Source organism: Astyanax mexicanus, chromosome 18, assembly GCF_023375975.1.
Source record: "Astyanax mexicanus isolate ESR-SI-001 chromosome 18, AstMex3_surface, whole genome shotgun sequence".
In the NCBI taxonomy this organism is placed as follows: Eukaryota; Metazoa; Chordata; class Actinopteri; order Characiformes; family Acestrorhamphidae; genus Astyanax; species Astyanax mexicanus.
This window is the reverse complement of record NC_064425.1, coordinates 7,699,161-7,714,323: the sequence shown is the minus strand read 5'-3', so window position 1 is coordinate 7,714,323 and position 15,163 is coordinate 7,699,161. Positions and strand designations below refer to the sequence as shown.

Below are 15,163 nucleotides of genomic sequence, written 5' to 3'. Positions count from 1 at the left end.
GATGTAATATTTGGTAATTATTTACTGACAACAGTTACAGGAATGTGATTTTACTATATATAATTAATGGAAATATTTAATAATAACAGTTACAGGAATGGGATTTTACTATATATAATTAATGGAAATATTTAACAATAACAGTTAAAGGACGGTTATATTACTACATATAATTTGAGGTAAAGTTACCAATAAAGATAACACTTGTACTTTAATTTGAGAGACAATCTGTCACGAACAGACTGTAAAAAAGATGGACGGCGTGTCGCCGTTCCCATTCATTCAATGAAAATGAAGCAAAATCTTCCGCCATATTTGCGATCCTGAAACCAGAGTCTATGCAGTAGAGACCAGAGGAGGGAGAAAGACTGTGGAGCGACAGCCTACTCATTTAAATAACCCCGCCCCTGAGGGCTGCCTCCACAGAGCTCACACAGTCTATGGTCCCACCCATACAGTCATTGGTCCCACCTCGGCTAGGTGTAACCCAGCCCTTTTACAATAACCACACCTTTTTAAATATAGAGCTGAATAACGTTTTAAAAAATGAATTCTGTGGGGATATAAAAAAATTACAATATAAGCAGAGGTTACACTAGCTGCTGCATTTAAATAATGGATATAATTAGAATTACAGTATATTGGAAAAAAACGTAACTGAAAGTTGTCTGTTTTGCCATTGAAACCTATGGGGATGGGTGGGGTTACACAGCTTTCCGCAACCGGACAGCAGGGGGCGCCCGACCTGTGGTGGCTTCACTTTTGAGAGACGATGCTCTGTCCAGCTATGTATGACAAATGTTGAATTACTGGACACAACCTGTAGTAACAGTTACTGATCAGAAGAACACAACAGTAATATTGCATTACATAATCTATATAAGATTTAATGATAGAAGTAACATGGCATTAATTTAACTAGATATATTGTGTGGTACAATTTACAAAAAAAAAGTAGCAAAAATTTTATATTACTCAACATATCCTGTAGTAGCAGTTACTGGTAACGTAACTGTTATATTATGCAACATGTGCTGTAGTTACATGATGGTTACCAGTCGTACACATCCCTGGACAGATTCCCTAAAGTACTGTGAAATAAGCAATAAATTAAATTAAAGATGACAGAGTTTGGATCATTTTGTATTATTTCTTTATTTATATATATTTATTATTCATCTCAGTTTGTTTGGAATTCTTTTTTAACCATTGTTGCACTTTAGTATTTTTTGTACTCCAAAACAAAAACAAAAAAACAAACAAAAACAAAAAAAAAGAAAACAAAAAGACAAAATGAAAGGATAGGGAAAGACGGAAAAAGAGGAAAGAGGAGGAAGTGCGAAGATGATGCAGACGACGATGATGATGATGATAGTAAGGATGATGACATCCTTCATCACAATGTGGGAAGGGGCTAGAAGAATCCCAGCATGCACCTGGGGCTTGGCGGAATGCACGCCAACGACTCCTTCACTACAGTGGGAAAGGTTTCTAGCGTTTCCCACTGCAGCCTCGTTTCTAATCTCTTCTCACAAGCACTGTAGTAGTGTGACCCGGATAAGCTCCGCCTCCAAATATGAACCTCCATAGCAATTGTTGCTAGGTTGGACAAGCTTTGCTGGCAAAAAAAATCCCACCATTTATCCCCTTGTGCCGTAACCATAATCTTACCTGTATTTAGATCAATATTTGTGCTTTAGTCCACTATAAGCCATATTTATTAATTAATTTAATTTGAATTTGCCTCATTGGTGGCTGATACAGAGCATGCATATATTTTTGGTTATTTATTAAGATTCTTAAAGCACCAATCGTAGTAAGAGCCAGGCAGACAAACATGGTAAACATGTTAAACATGGTGAAGGTAGTTACATAAACACACTGTAGGGTTTAAGCATAGTCCTATAGACCATTCTTTCTTTTCAATATAAAATCTGTGCTGTGCCGTAATTTCTTAACATGCTTTATGACTATTTGGAGCGCTTGTCTGCTTTTTAGCAGCAGCACACTGAATTAATAACCAGTTCCAGTTCCATTGTAGCATAAGCTACTTTGGCTAAATCGATCATATACAACCTAAAACATGAAAGGGTCGAGCACAATGTTTAACAAATAAATATGCACTTGTTGACATACAGTACCAGTCAAACATATAGACACATTTTTATTAATGTGTTTTTTTTTACTAAATGTTAGAATAATATTAAAGACTTTAACACTATAAAGGAACATGTGCAGTTTGGTAGTAGACAAAAAAAGTGTTTGGCTTCACAAACACCTGATATAAAACCCAATCAAGGGCTAAGCACCTTTAGAACTCCTTTAAGACAGATGGAGAACCATTTCAGGTTCTACCTCATGACGCTGACTGGGAGAAACAGCCAAAAGTGAGCAAAGTTGGGAAAATCAAAGCAGAAGGTGCTATTTTGAAGAATCTAAAGTATAAAACACATTTTGTCTCAAAACTTTGTTTCCTTAACAAGATCATTGCACGTGTTTCTTCATAGTTCAGATGTCTAAAATGTTGAAAATATTAATAAAAAAAGAAAATAACATTAACCCTCAATAGCATGGTCATTTTAGTAATTACTTTAATTATATATATTTTAATTTTATATATAGTCTCCATTAAATGAATAGATAAAAAAACATGTTAAAATTAGGTTGAGTAAGCTTTTTTAGGAACTAAAACCATGTTTAAACTGGTATACCTTCACAAAAAGGTTATTCTCTCAACTGTTGATTTATTTCTTTGTCACAGAGGGTTAAATGAGAAGAGGTGTGTCCAGAGGTTTGACTGGTATTGTATAAATATTCATATTTTGAAATGTTATGTTTAAAATTACTTGGCAAAGAAATGTTAGCTTGATCTTTGCTTAAATTATACATTAAATTATAATACAAATATAAAAGAAATAGGGATTTCAAAATTATTCTAGATGTTTGTGTTAGCATACATTCTGTTTTTATATTTTGTTGCTTAAATAACTTAAATTAGCTACACTGTTACAGTAGCCTAGCATTTTTTTAAATAAGAGACTTAGTTAACAAAGAAATGGTAACATTTTGTTTTGTTTGGTTCCATATTCCAATTTGTAGGGATATTTCTGCAAAGCTAGTTCAGCTTAGCAACATTTTCTAAGGAACATTTGCATTTAAAGCATGAAAAGGCTAAGCTAATGGCTTTGGGCTAAAGCTCATGCTAAATACACATCACCTCCCACCCTTATAACAACCAATATAATAATCGAACAGTAGCTTGAACAAACAGGCTAACATGGCTAACTGTGAACACATGAGAGTCACATGTGAACATGGCTAACTGTGAACACATAAGAGGTCAATTAGCTCACTTAGCAACTGGAGCTAATATTTCTCAATCTCAGTAACTTGCTGAAAAGGTCTGCGTTTGAGGGTTATTATGAATAAATGTGAAAATAAGATGCTAAGTGCTGCTAGTTAGAACTCAGCTAGCAGTTCTGTAATGTTGCACAGCGTCTATCTGCCTTCATTCACGTTTAGCAACAGGTTTTTTAGTATATCGCTAATCTTGAGAGAAGCCTTAACTTGTGCTGCGCTCCATTTTCAAATTAAACAGCTATCGTTTGTTAGCATTACCTCAGGTTAGCTTTGCTACTGATACCATATCAGTTGCTAACAAACCATTAGGTAATATTTTGTGAATTCCAACAGCATAATAACATATTATAACACATTATAATACATGTCCACAGATAGAATTTGGACACTGCTGTGTGTATTGTTTTGTATATTTATTAAGGCTACGTTCATACAGCAGGTAAATGTGGTTCAAATTCTTTTTTTCTTTTCTTTTTTTTTTACATCATATTAGATACAGGTGTGTCGTTTATGTGTAAACAGACACAAAAAACACACTGAATCAATATGTGGTATTAAATTCCGATACGTATTTGTAACCTTTACATCCAACAGAAGGAAAAAAAAAAAAGATAGACAGTAAGGAGAAGGGAAAGTGAGTCGGAGTAGATGTGGAAAATGGACAGCAGCAGTGAGTGAGGGCTTCAGTGGCAGAAACACGAGATAACAGAGCTCAAAAACATTTGGATTGATGTGTTTCTTCCAATATAAATATAAGACTTGTGTCGCAGCCACACAGTGTTCCTAATAAATTGGCCAAACATGGCTTCAAATCGTGGTTGGAGCATTAAAGGAAAATAATATAATAAAAAAATCATAATTACGAGAAAACGTGTAATTTTCAGCAGGCTGGAGCGAATTTTGTTGATAAGCTCAGCTGCAGTCAGAAATTAAAGTGAAACTTAATGTGAAGCATTGCTCTGTTCTCCATGCATGCCGCTTACTTAGTGTGAAGACCTCAGATAAGAGTGACTTAAATGTTATGTTAGCAGAAAATAATAATCTGTGGCTAAAGATTTCATTTACCCCTTAGCAACATTACAGATGCAATATATATGCAGCGGTAGCAAACGCAAACCATCTGTTAGCTGTGAAACAATATGGTGGCAGCCACCAACTAGCACCTTTTCTTTAAAAAATAAATTTCCATTTATTTAGTTTTAGCAACATTAGCATCATAGATTCCATTTCACCTTTTACAAAATGTGCACTTTACTTATTTCTTAAAAACTTTACCAATAATGCAATTTTTTGACTATTTGTTGTTGTTAGGCAGACACAGTTAGCCATATTAGCATGTTTAGTTTAGTTCAATAGTATGAGGTTACGGTGCGTTTGTAAACCCTTTGTTGGAACTGTGTAAAGAAGATAGAGAGAAAGCAGAGAGAGAGAGAGAGAGCGCGAGAGTGAGAGTATGTGTGTTTGTTAGCATTAATAGCATCACTGTGCATTCTCAAACTCCTGGAATTAAAGATCTGAGGACGCTCTGAGGCTCAGAGCTGAAGCGTAAGTGTTGAAGATGATATGAGTGTCTCTTTTTTTTCTCCTTTCTCCTCTCGCGCACTCATGCAATTCCCTTCTGATAACAATCCCTAACTATTTTTTTTGGCGGTGAACAGCAGTGACCAAGACAACATGACAAGTGAAATGATAAAAGCAACAAAATAGTAATAATAATAATAATAATAATAATATTAACAATTATGATAATAACATTAATTACACTCTGCCTCAGTAATAAAATGATAAGAACACAATCAAAATCAAAAAAGAGGATCTCTCTCAGTCATACCAGCTTTTGGCTAAAAAAAGAGAATAAAAACAAAAATACAAACGATAATAAAACAACATATAAAAAAAACAACCTCTCGGCAGCGCGAGAGCAAAAACGAGAAAGCTTTGATACAGAAACGGCATTTGGCGATCTATACATGGCGTCACTGTACAGAAGAGAGAGAGAGCGCGTGAGAGAGAGAATCGTCTCTAAAATGTCGCACCACGCTGTCGATCACACAGGAAGGGCGATGAGGAGCGAGTGCGCAAAAGTGAGGAAAGGCGCGAGAGAAAAAAGGTAACACAGAAAGTGAAAGAAAGAGAAAAGAAGAGAGAGAGAAAGAGAGAGAGAAGGGAACGGATGGAATGAAGAGGGTTGTTTATCTGGGGACATTAAGAGGCAACAGAAGCCGCACGCGAGAGCAAAGCGGAACAAGAGGAAAAGAAACAAAAACAGTTAAATCACTTAAAACTGAAAGTGCAGAATCACCGCGGTGACGGGAAAAACGCTGTATTTTTTTTTTTCTTTTTTGTCGATTTTTTTTTGTTTTTTGCAACACAGAAACTTGTTTTTTTTTCTTTTAATAATAATATTAATAATAATCATTGTCATTATAATATTATAACCATAAAACTTCTTTTACAGAAAACAACAATAATAATTATAATGATCAGAATTCCTACATGAACATTAGCCATAAAAATGCGTTTAAAAAAACAAAAAACGAAACAAAAACGAAACGAAATAAAAATAGAGAGAGAAACAGAGATGGAAAGAGAAAGAGAGAGAGAAAGAAAAAAAACAAAGAGTAATAAAGAGAAAAATAAAAGAAATGAAGAAAAGTAGAACAAGAGCTGGTCGTCCTGTGCGATTGCGAGGTTTTCCCGAGCCTGTCCGCTAAACTCCCCTCCCGGGCTGGTGGAATGGGTCGGTCTGAGAGAGGGGTCCTGTTGGGTTGCGGGTGCAGCCCAATCCGGAATGATCCACTGCAGCACAGCGGCGGGGGGGACGGGACATCTCCGCCACCACCACCCCCCTAAAAGCACAGGCTTTACGTGAAATACTTTGGGTTTGTGGCTAGACGTATATATTTATGTATATATATATATTTATATATATATTTATATTTATATATGATAAGTATGTCTCTGTGTGTGTGTGTGTGTATTTGTGTATGTGTATGCTAACGTAAGACTGTGTGTGTGTATGCCTTGTATTTGAGGTGCGATACGTGTGTTGCTACGGCAACCTTTAGGAGACGGGAGACTGGAGACGGAAACGGGGGATGGAGGGGAGCAGGGAGGGGTTTCAACGTTTCAACGACTGGAGAAAAGGGGCGGAGCCAAAGGAGTGGGAGGACGATTAAGAGGCAGGATTAAGAGCGTCTGGGGGCTGAAAACAGGGGGTGAGAAGGTGGGGCAAGGTGGGAGAGGCATTACCCGATTAGTCCAATCAGACGGAAGAATGAGAAACCAAACAGATAATTATAGTATAATTATATAAATGATGGCGGCTCTTCTTTTGGGATCTGTGGAAGTAGCGTTCGGGTACAAAACCCCAGCCCCGCCCACCTAAGCCACAACACTCCTTAGCCCCGCCCCCTACCTCCCCAAATTCAATACCCTCAGCACCCTCCCTCCCCCCTCCCCTTCCCGGCTGGACACGACTACAGGACCCACAGCGCCCCCTATAGACAGACGATGGCATTTTGGCATGACGCAGCTGAACACAGGAGACGGATATGGAGCTTTATACACTGCAAACTCCCCTGAAACACAAACAAGAGAGAAACACAAAGGTAAGCAATAGTTTAATGTCTATATAAACAATTTATTTATAAAAATATATAACTGTATAACACAACCAGAAAAAATATTAATTAATTTTTTTCTGATTTTACTTTTTATAAGTACGTGTTTGAGAAAAAAACATCGAAAACCTCTGGAACTTAATAAAGAGGAAAGTGAAACTGTTTTGTTTGATGGCTTAAGGTCACCCAAAAGCAGCATGTAAGACTGGTGGAGGAGACCATGCCAAGATGCAGAAAAGTTGTGATTACAACTCAAGGTTATTCAACAAAATACTGAATTCTTTAAAACATTAGATTGTTTCGAAATTAATATAAACTTGTTTACTTTGCATTACTTACGATCTGAAAGCACTACTTTTGCAGCATTGTGACCATTTCTTATTTTATGCAAATAAAAGACGATATTTTTATTTGGAATTCGGGTGAAATGTTGTTCGTAGTTTAAAGAACAAAATGAAAGTGTTCTTTTTACTCAAACATATAGCTTTAAGTAGTCAAATAATTAAATATTTTTTCACACAAACTTGTAGACTTAATTAAGTAATTAGCAGCGTTTGCTCTAATGTTTGCTCCAACAGTGGCTTAAATTGTATGCATGTACATAAATACTTTTCCTTTTGAATAGCAAGAGAAAAATATATTTCATCTACTGTTGGGTACTTGGCCTTTAGTCGAATTACCAGTTTTGTTCAGTTTTGGGCAAAAATGTTAATTTGGGTGCATCACTAGAGTAAACTGTACACACACACACATACACACATTAAGACAAGTCACCTGTGTAGTTAGACCCCGGCCTGCTCCATGCTGTACTGAAGGTCCTGGGGTTTGTAGGTTAGCAGCATGTCGCTGGTACAGGAGGAGGGGTAGCAGGCAGCAGAGTGCAATTCTCCCTCCACGTCACACACTGTTCAACACACACACACACACACACACACACACACACACACACACACACACACACACACACACCAGGGTTAAAATAGTTTTTAATTTTCTTTCATTTTGCCTTTTCCTGCTTCAATTCAGTTAGTTGTAATTAAAAATAAAATTTAGAGTGGGTTTGCTAGATTTTACTAAGCTTAGTTTTAGTCTACTTTTCATAAGTTTTAGTTATATATTTTTTTTAAATATCATTAAAAAGTTACTGTATTTCAGTAATCCAAAACAAGCAGATGACATGTCTCTCCAAACCATCACTAACTATTAGCAAATTTTGCATTTCATTTGTAAATGAAGGGAGCAGAGTCTGGAGGAAGAGTGGAGAAACACACAGTCCAAACTGCTTGAGGTCTAGTGTGAAGTTTCCACCAATCAGTGATGGTTTTGGAGAGACATGTCATCTGCTGGTGTTGATCCACTGTTTTATTATCAAGTCTACAGTCAGTGCAGTGTTTTGCCAGAAAATCTTACTGACAACTTTTAAGGAGATGCAGATTTCATTTTCCAGCAGGACTTGGCACACTGCCCACACTGCCAAAAGTACCAATTGGTCTTATATAATATATCTAATTTTCTGAGACACTGATTTTTGGGGTTTCTATAGCTGTAAGTCATAATCATCAACGATAAAAAAAAAAAAACTAACTCTATATAATCTACATCTATATAATACATGAGTTTCACATTTTGAACTGAATTACTGAAATAAAATAACTTTTCAATGATATTCGATTTGTTTGAGATGGACTAGTATATCACCTATTTTCACTACAGGCCCTGTGCTTGATCTTTCTTGTGGACATATTCTAACCATATATAGAATCTGCAGCTTTCTAACAGTTTTTGCTGTTGCTATTTGCCGGCTAGCATGGAGACCATATACAGGAAGTGACGAACCTTGAGAAACCGCTTGTACCTCCAGCTATAAAACTGCTCGAGTGGAAACAATGCTTAAAAAATAAATTAACAATAAGAAAAACAAAGGGCTATAATCTCTATATCTATAATTTCAGTACATTGTTAGTTACTGTTTTTTTTTCTTTTTGATTACTGTTTTTATTACTGTTTCAGTTAACGTAAATGTCCTTTCACTTTCAATTTTTTTTCTCACTCGTTTTCGCAAAGGATAACCTTGAAGCATTATCATGTTAACAATCTTCTCTGATACTGACCGCAATGCAAACCAATCACATGTATCTGCCTGTACCCACCTGATTCCTCCCTCTGATGCAGCTGCTGGCTTCCCGTTAGAGACGTCTGGCTGAGGATATCAGACATGCGAGCGGAGCTTAATGCCTTGCCGGCCAATAAACTCATTCCAGACATTGGCTCCGCCTGGTCCTAATAAATGCAATACATGAAGCACATAATGTAAATGCACACCAAAAAAAAAAAACAAGACAACTCTCACAGGCTTAACTTCACTCTGAGTATTTTTACAGCTCCCTCCAAAGGTACTGGAACTCACACTGTCTCGTCATCAACTGCAAAAACAAGGTTTTTCTTGGTTTACCTGTTAGTTAGTACACCAGTGACGACTTTCTTCTTTAGGAAAAATTCCAAATGGTTGTACTGGCTATGGACAAAATTCTGATTTTCTCTCAGCTTCACAGTTGCTTGTTTTTTACCCATAGACTCTCATAGCCCTCTGATTTTCATGTTAGTTTCTCCTCTAATTATAAACGCACAGTCTACACAGATAAAACTCAAATCTAAAACTGAGGGAAAATATTTTGCGCTATTTTTTTATTTAAATAATCGATGGAGCAGTACACACCTGGGCAACAAAACACACAGTCATTCCAATACTTTTGCTTGCAAAAAAATTGTGTGTTCAGATAGAAGGTGCTATCATCTGAACTTTTAATGTCAAATCACGGATTGGCATCAATGTCCCAATACTTTTGGAAGGGGACTGTTTTTACACATTAAACACTAGTGAAAAACTGTTACAGTATATTTTCTCTCTTTAGTACATTTGTGCTCTTATTTTGTAAAATACATCCATACAATTACAACATAAAAGTCAATTTCAGTCATTTCAATTATTTTATCTTTAATTGATTGCAGTGCAGGTCCATACAATACAATTACTCCATCTCTTTCTTAAACACACAGATCGAGCGAAACGTACGTAAGCATCGTCGGCGGTCTGGATGGTGTGGTGGCGCTGTAAAGAGCCACGGGCCCGATACGAATCACCCTGCGCAGGATGAGAGCCGTAACCTGCTCCATTAGGATTCTCCTCCATCACCAACACCCTACAGTCTACATCTGCACCAGCTACTGAGCGACAGACAGAGAAAGAGGAAGAGAGAGAGGAAGAGAGAGAGGAGGAGACAGGACGAGAGAGAGAAAGAAAGGAAGGAAGGAAGGGATGGAGGAAGAAAGGAAGGAAGGAAGGGAGAAAGTTAAGCGTTGTAAAAGCGAACTATTGTAATTTAATAATACAAAATGTATTCGTTTAAACAAAACTGTTTCTGTCGGACACATGATAAAGTATTTAATAAAAAATATTCCTTAATTGTACGCTCATTCTGACAGACTGTAATACACTATAGGAAGTGTAGGGGTGCTCTATAATGTTCATATAATGTGTACGCTCATTCTGATAAACTGCAATACACTGAAAGAAGTGTAGGGGGCACTGTGTAATGCGCTGCAATGTTCATATGATCCACACACTCTTTCTGACAGACTGTAATACAATGCAGGAAGTGTAGAGGGAAATCTATATTGCTCTATAATGTTCATATGATCCACACACTCTTCTGACACACTGTAATACACTACAGGAAGTGTAGGGGGCGCTCTACAATGTTCACATGATCCACACACTCATTCTGATGCTCTATAATGTTCTTTAGACCCACTGTAATACACTATAGAAAGTGTAGGGGGCGCTGTATAAAATACATGTGATCCACATGCTTAATGTAACCTGTAACAGAACGTAGTGTGTGTTTGTGTGTGTTATTGGTCGTCCACTCCACCTCTGGGTGCCGTCTGGCCACGCATGTAGGCGTGTCTGTGCGTGGGGGAGGTGTAAGGGGGCGTTTCCCCATGGGGCGGAGCCAGAAGCTCATGTCCATCTACGCAGGGGCCAGGGGCGGGCGCCTTGGCCAGCAGGCCGTCGTGGAAGGCGGGGATAATGTCGTCGTCTTCCTCCATGCTCTCGGAGTGCGGCAGGCCGGGCGCGGGGGAGCAGTCGGTGCGGATCTGCAGCAGGTGGTGGTGATGGTGGTGGTAGTGCTGTGTCGGGGAAGGAGCCTGAGCCTCCAGCCCCTCGGTGCCGGGTGCCAGCTGCCGGAGCAGCAGCAACTCGCTGTAGTCCTGCGGTGTGGCGGCCGGGGGCGGGGCCTGGGCCGTGGGTGCCGGGGCCTGCGCTGGGGAAGGGGACGGGGCCTGGCGGGGGCTCTGGCGCTTTAGCAGGGCTGCCAGGTCCTGGGGTGGCAGGCGAGGGTCGGCGTGGCCCGTCAGAGAGTGGCGAGGCGACAGCAGGCCCTGCAGGATTGGGGTGACGTGCTGCTGCTGCGCGGCGGGGCGGTACTCCAGAGGGGTCGGGGACAGGAGGGCCTGCTGCAGAGCCGACGGGCTGCCGTAACCCACTGCCCCCGTGCCGCTCCCGCCGCCACCCTGGTAACCTCCGTCAAGGCCTGGCACCTTCAGAGATGCACCCTGCAGGTAGGGGTTGTAGGTGCCCACCACGCCGCTGGTCATGTGGGCACTAAACTGGGCATGGTCGTACGCCGAGGTAGAGCAGTGGAAGCGGCTCAGGCTGCGACTGCAGGAGAAACAAACACAAAAACAGGGACGCAGTGTTAGAGAGGCCTGGAGTTCCTGTACAACTGAACATTTCTATAGTATTATCAATATCCGCTGTACCTTTAGTCTTTTAAAAAGAAATTACAGTGCACTTTTAGGAGACAGTAACATGTGCCAGATGTTCGTTTCAGGAGATCCTGGATTACTTAACTAGCGAAAAGCTGGAAAATAGATAAATTTTTAGGTGGTCTCTTATTTGTTTCCAAAGCTGTATATTCTGATATAAATGGACATTTGGCCATATCACCCAGCCCTACTACTATGTAATCCTTTGAGATGCCAAAAATTGTATGTGATCCGAATTTAATCAAAATTGTCAGCAAAGTAAAACTAAATAAACCCAGGTGAGGCTTTATTATATCTAATAATGGGACAATGCTAAAATAATGAAACTTAACAGTGTAGTGAATTACAAATCCAATTACATACACATAAAACCCCTCAGTGTGAAGAAAAAATCTGATGCTAAACACAATACAAACACTCACAGTTATGTACAGCTACATGAGGAAAATTACAGGAGAATTCCATCAATTTGAATCTAAACTGCTGCATAATTCAGTTTAGTGTTTATGTAAACAATTTATTCAGTCAGAGAGAGAGCAGATCTGGTGTGAAAGACAGTGGTGGAGAAGGGAAGATGACTGAATAATCTCAGAGTAAAGATATACGCATGGCAGACATCATGCTTCGACCATCTGCAACTACCTTACTAGTGAAGACACTGTTGCCAGAGCTTTATCATAGAAGGGTGGATCCTAAAACTGGATTTATTCACCACCACTGTAAAGAATATTAACCTTTATCACAGCATGCCGGCTCTCTTTACTGAACTGATTTTAAATAAAATTAAATAGGAAGAAAATCAGTGGAATTTCCCTTTAAGGTGGAGGAACCACTAGGGGGTGCTGTTTGTTACACAAGCATTGACTGTACCTGACTCGCAATGAATCAATGAATCCAGAAAGTCTGCTTTCATTTTCTATCAAAAAACAAACTTCTAGGGAGAAACTTACAGCAATTACGCTTGTTAAATAACTGGGTTAGGGTATATATACAGAATAAAAAGTTAATACAAAAATATTTTTTTTTTTACACAAAATGTGCGTTAATACGGGAAAACTGTAAAACAAAACAAAAGTCAAGTGAACAAAACAAAACAAGTAAATAAACAAAATGTAAATATCCCGGTCCGAGGAGACGTGGCGGAGGTTTTCGGTCACCTGTGCGTTTCAGCGTTGTCCGCGCTCAACTGCTTCCCCAAAACTCGATGACAGGGCGTCGCTAGGAAACCCTGCCGCTGAGCCCCGCCCCCAAGCTCCACCTCCTGCACCTGGATGGTCACTTGTTGCTGCTGCTGTGCGAGACCCTGTGGTAACCCCACGGCGGCGCGGGCGGAGCCAGGGGGCTGCTGCTGCGGCTGATTGGGCATAGCCATGCGGGGGAGGGCGGACGAGGGCGGGCTGCCGCTGGAGGACTGGTACAGGTCAGGGGCGTGCTGGAACTGGACAGCTGAGGGTCCACCTGAAGTAGAAGCAAATACGGCTTAGAATGTTAAGCTGTGAATGTAATGTGTAATGCGATGAATCAAAAGACACAGGATAAATTAATGTTGTGTTAATTTTAATCAATAATACACAATTCATTTCAGATATCGCTGTAATTGCGATGTAGTCATGAATTATGAATAAAGAACCTGCTAAATACCTTAAATGTAAATCAGGTATTCAGATCATCAAGTGTCAAATGTAGAGCATCCGTATTTGTTGTGAATTATTGTAAATAGGGGTGGGCGATATGGCCCTAAAATAATATCAAGATATTTCATGGTATTATCGCGATAATGATACTCTTGGCGATATGACAAAAATATATATATATATAAAAAAAAATACACTACTGCAATAAAACTTATATTTTATTATTGTATATGATATGATGTGGCACACCCCTAACTGAGATACAAGAATTTTATCAGATTTGTAACAGAAGTCAATGATCCAGAATGTCATGATACTAATACTGCACTCCAAATATCTCTATATATGCAGGATTAAAGTAAAATAAATGATACTGGACAGTTCTAATCTGTCTCTAGTAGATATTTAATTGTAAATAAGAAACGTGTGAATTTTTCTTTTGCGTAAACAGCAAAAAAGTAGGACCCTGCTGTGATAATTAGGGGTGAGTGTTATGGCACGATATTTCAGGGTATAATATCGTTCACAATATTCAAAAAAAGTTGGCGATATTATCATTATAAACATTAAATCATCATCAGTATTATTATTATTATTACTGCTATTTATATGAGAGTTTGTGTATGTGAGGTTAAGGCAGCACATCTCACCATGTCCCTGCATCATTGCCTGGCTCCCTGGTGGAGGACTCTGATTGGTTGTCCTAAAGAGGTGGTTGTTGGGATGTGTGGGTGGCGGACTGGAGGGCTGAATACGCAACCTAAAGAGAGAGAGAGAGAGAGAGAGAGAGAGAGAGAGAGAGAGAGAGAGAGAGAGAGAGAGAGTGAATGAGAGAGAGTGAATGAGAGAGAAAGAGACAAAGACGAAGAGAGCGCAAATGAGTTAGCATATGTGAAAGGATGGGTGAGAGGGACAGAATAAGAGCAAGTAAAAGAATGACAGAAATTAGTAATGACAGTTTGTACATTCTGTTACATGAAAGTGTGTATAAGTGTGTATAAGTGTGTGTGTGTGTGTGTGTGTACGTACCTTTGAAGCTGGTGGGTAAGGTGGCTGGGCTGGTTCTCTCCATGTCCCAAAGAAAGCGCCTGCAGAAAGGAGAAGAGAGATAAAGACTAAACACACACACACCCAACGCAACAGCTAGCAAAAATAATGAGCTCATCTGACCATCTCTGTCTGGATCAGCTAAAATATTGCCAGTGCTGATACGTAGCTGCAGTCACACAGGGCCCAAAAATAAATCAGTTTTATTTATTTAATTGGTGATTTTTGATATCAGAATGATGTTATTTTATGGGTTAGATATAATAATAATATAATAATAAACTTTATTTATATAGCACATTTCATACATTAAAATGCAGCTCAAAGTGCTGTACATAGAAAAAGGCAATCAAAACACTAATAAAAAAGGAAAATGGAAAAGGAAAAAACAGTAAATTTAAAAATAAAAGGAACATTCAGATAAGATGTAATAGAAAACAAAATAATATAAAATAAAAATTATAAAACTGTAAAAGGACAAAAAATAATAATAATAAAAATTAATAAAAGATTGTGACTGTGAAATAAAACAATTAAAACATAAAACAAATAGATTAATTATTAAAACAAAGTTTATAGAAACATGTAAGCTGCTTTTTTTTTTTTTTTACTGATGATGCTTGTCTGATCTCAAGCGGTAAACTGTTCCATTTCTTTGGAGCATAAAAA

At 38.6% G+C, this 15,163-nt stretch overlaps 1 protein-coding gene across 2 annotated transcripts in view; it reads right to left on the bottom strand.

Annotated features, from left to right (window-relative positions):
- Window positions 1–2,196: 2,196 nt before the first annotated feature.
- Window positions 2,197–15,163, bottom strand: part of sik3 (SIK family kinase 3) — a 53,063-nt gene continuing 40,096 nt past the window's right edge. For both annotated transcript variants that reach the window (XM_049466868.1, XM_049466867.1), the window contains 8 exons: window positions 14,477–14,535; window positions 14,098–14,207; window positions 12,971–13,271; window positions 10,916–11,706; window positions 10,057–10,205; window positions 9,134–9,263; window positions 7,758–7,887; window positions 2,197–6,941 (listed from right to left, as the gene is read on the bottom strand). In XM_049466868.1, coding sequence (XP_049322825.1) covers window positions 7,766–7,887; window positions 9,134–9,263; window positions 10,057–10,205; window positions 10,916–11,706; window positions 12,971–13,271; window positions 14,098–14,207; window positions 14,477–14,535 — 1,662 coding nt within the window. In that variant the 3' untranslated portion in view covers window positions 2,197–6,941; window positions 7,758–7,765. The remainder of the gene's footprint in view (window positions 6,942–7,757; window positions 7,888–9,133; window positions 9,264–10,056; window positions 10,206–10,915; window positions 11,707–12,970; window positions 13,272–14,097; window positions 14,208–14,476; window positions 14,536–15,163) is intronic.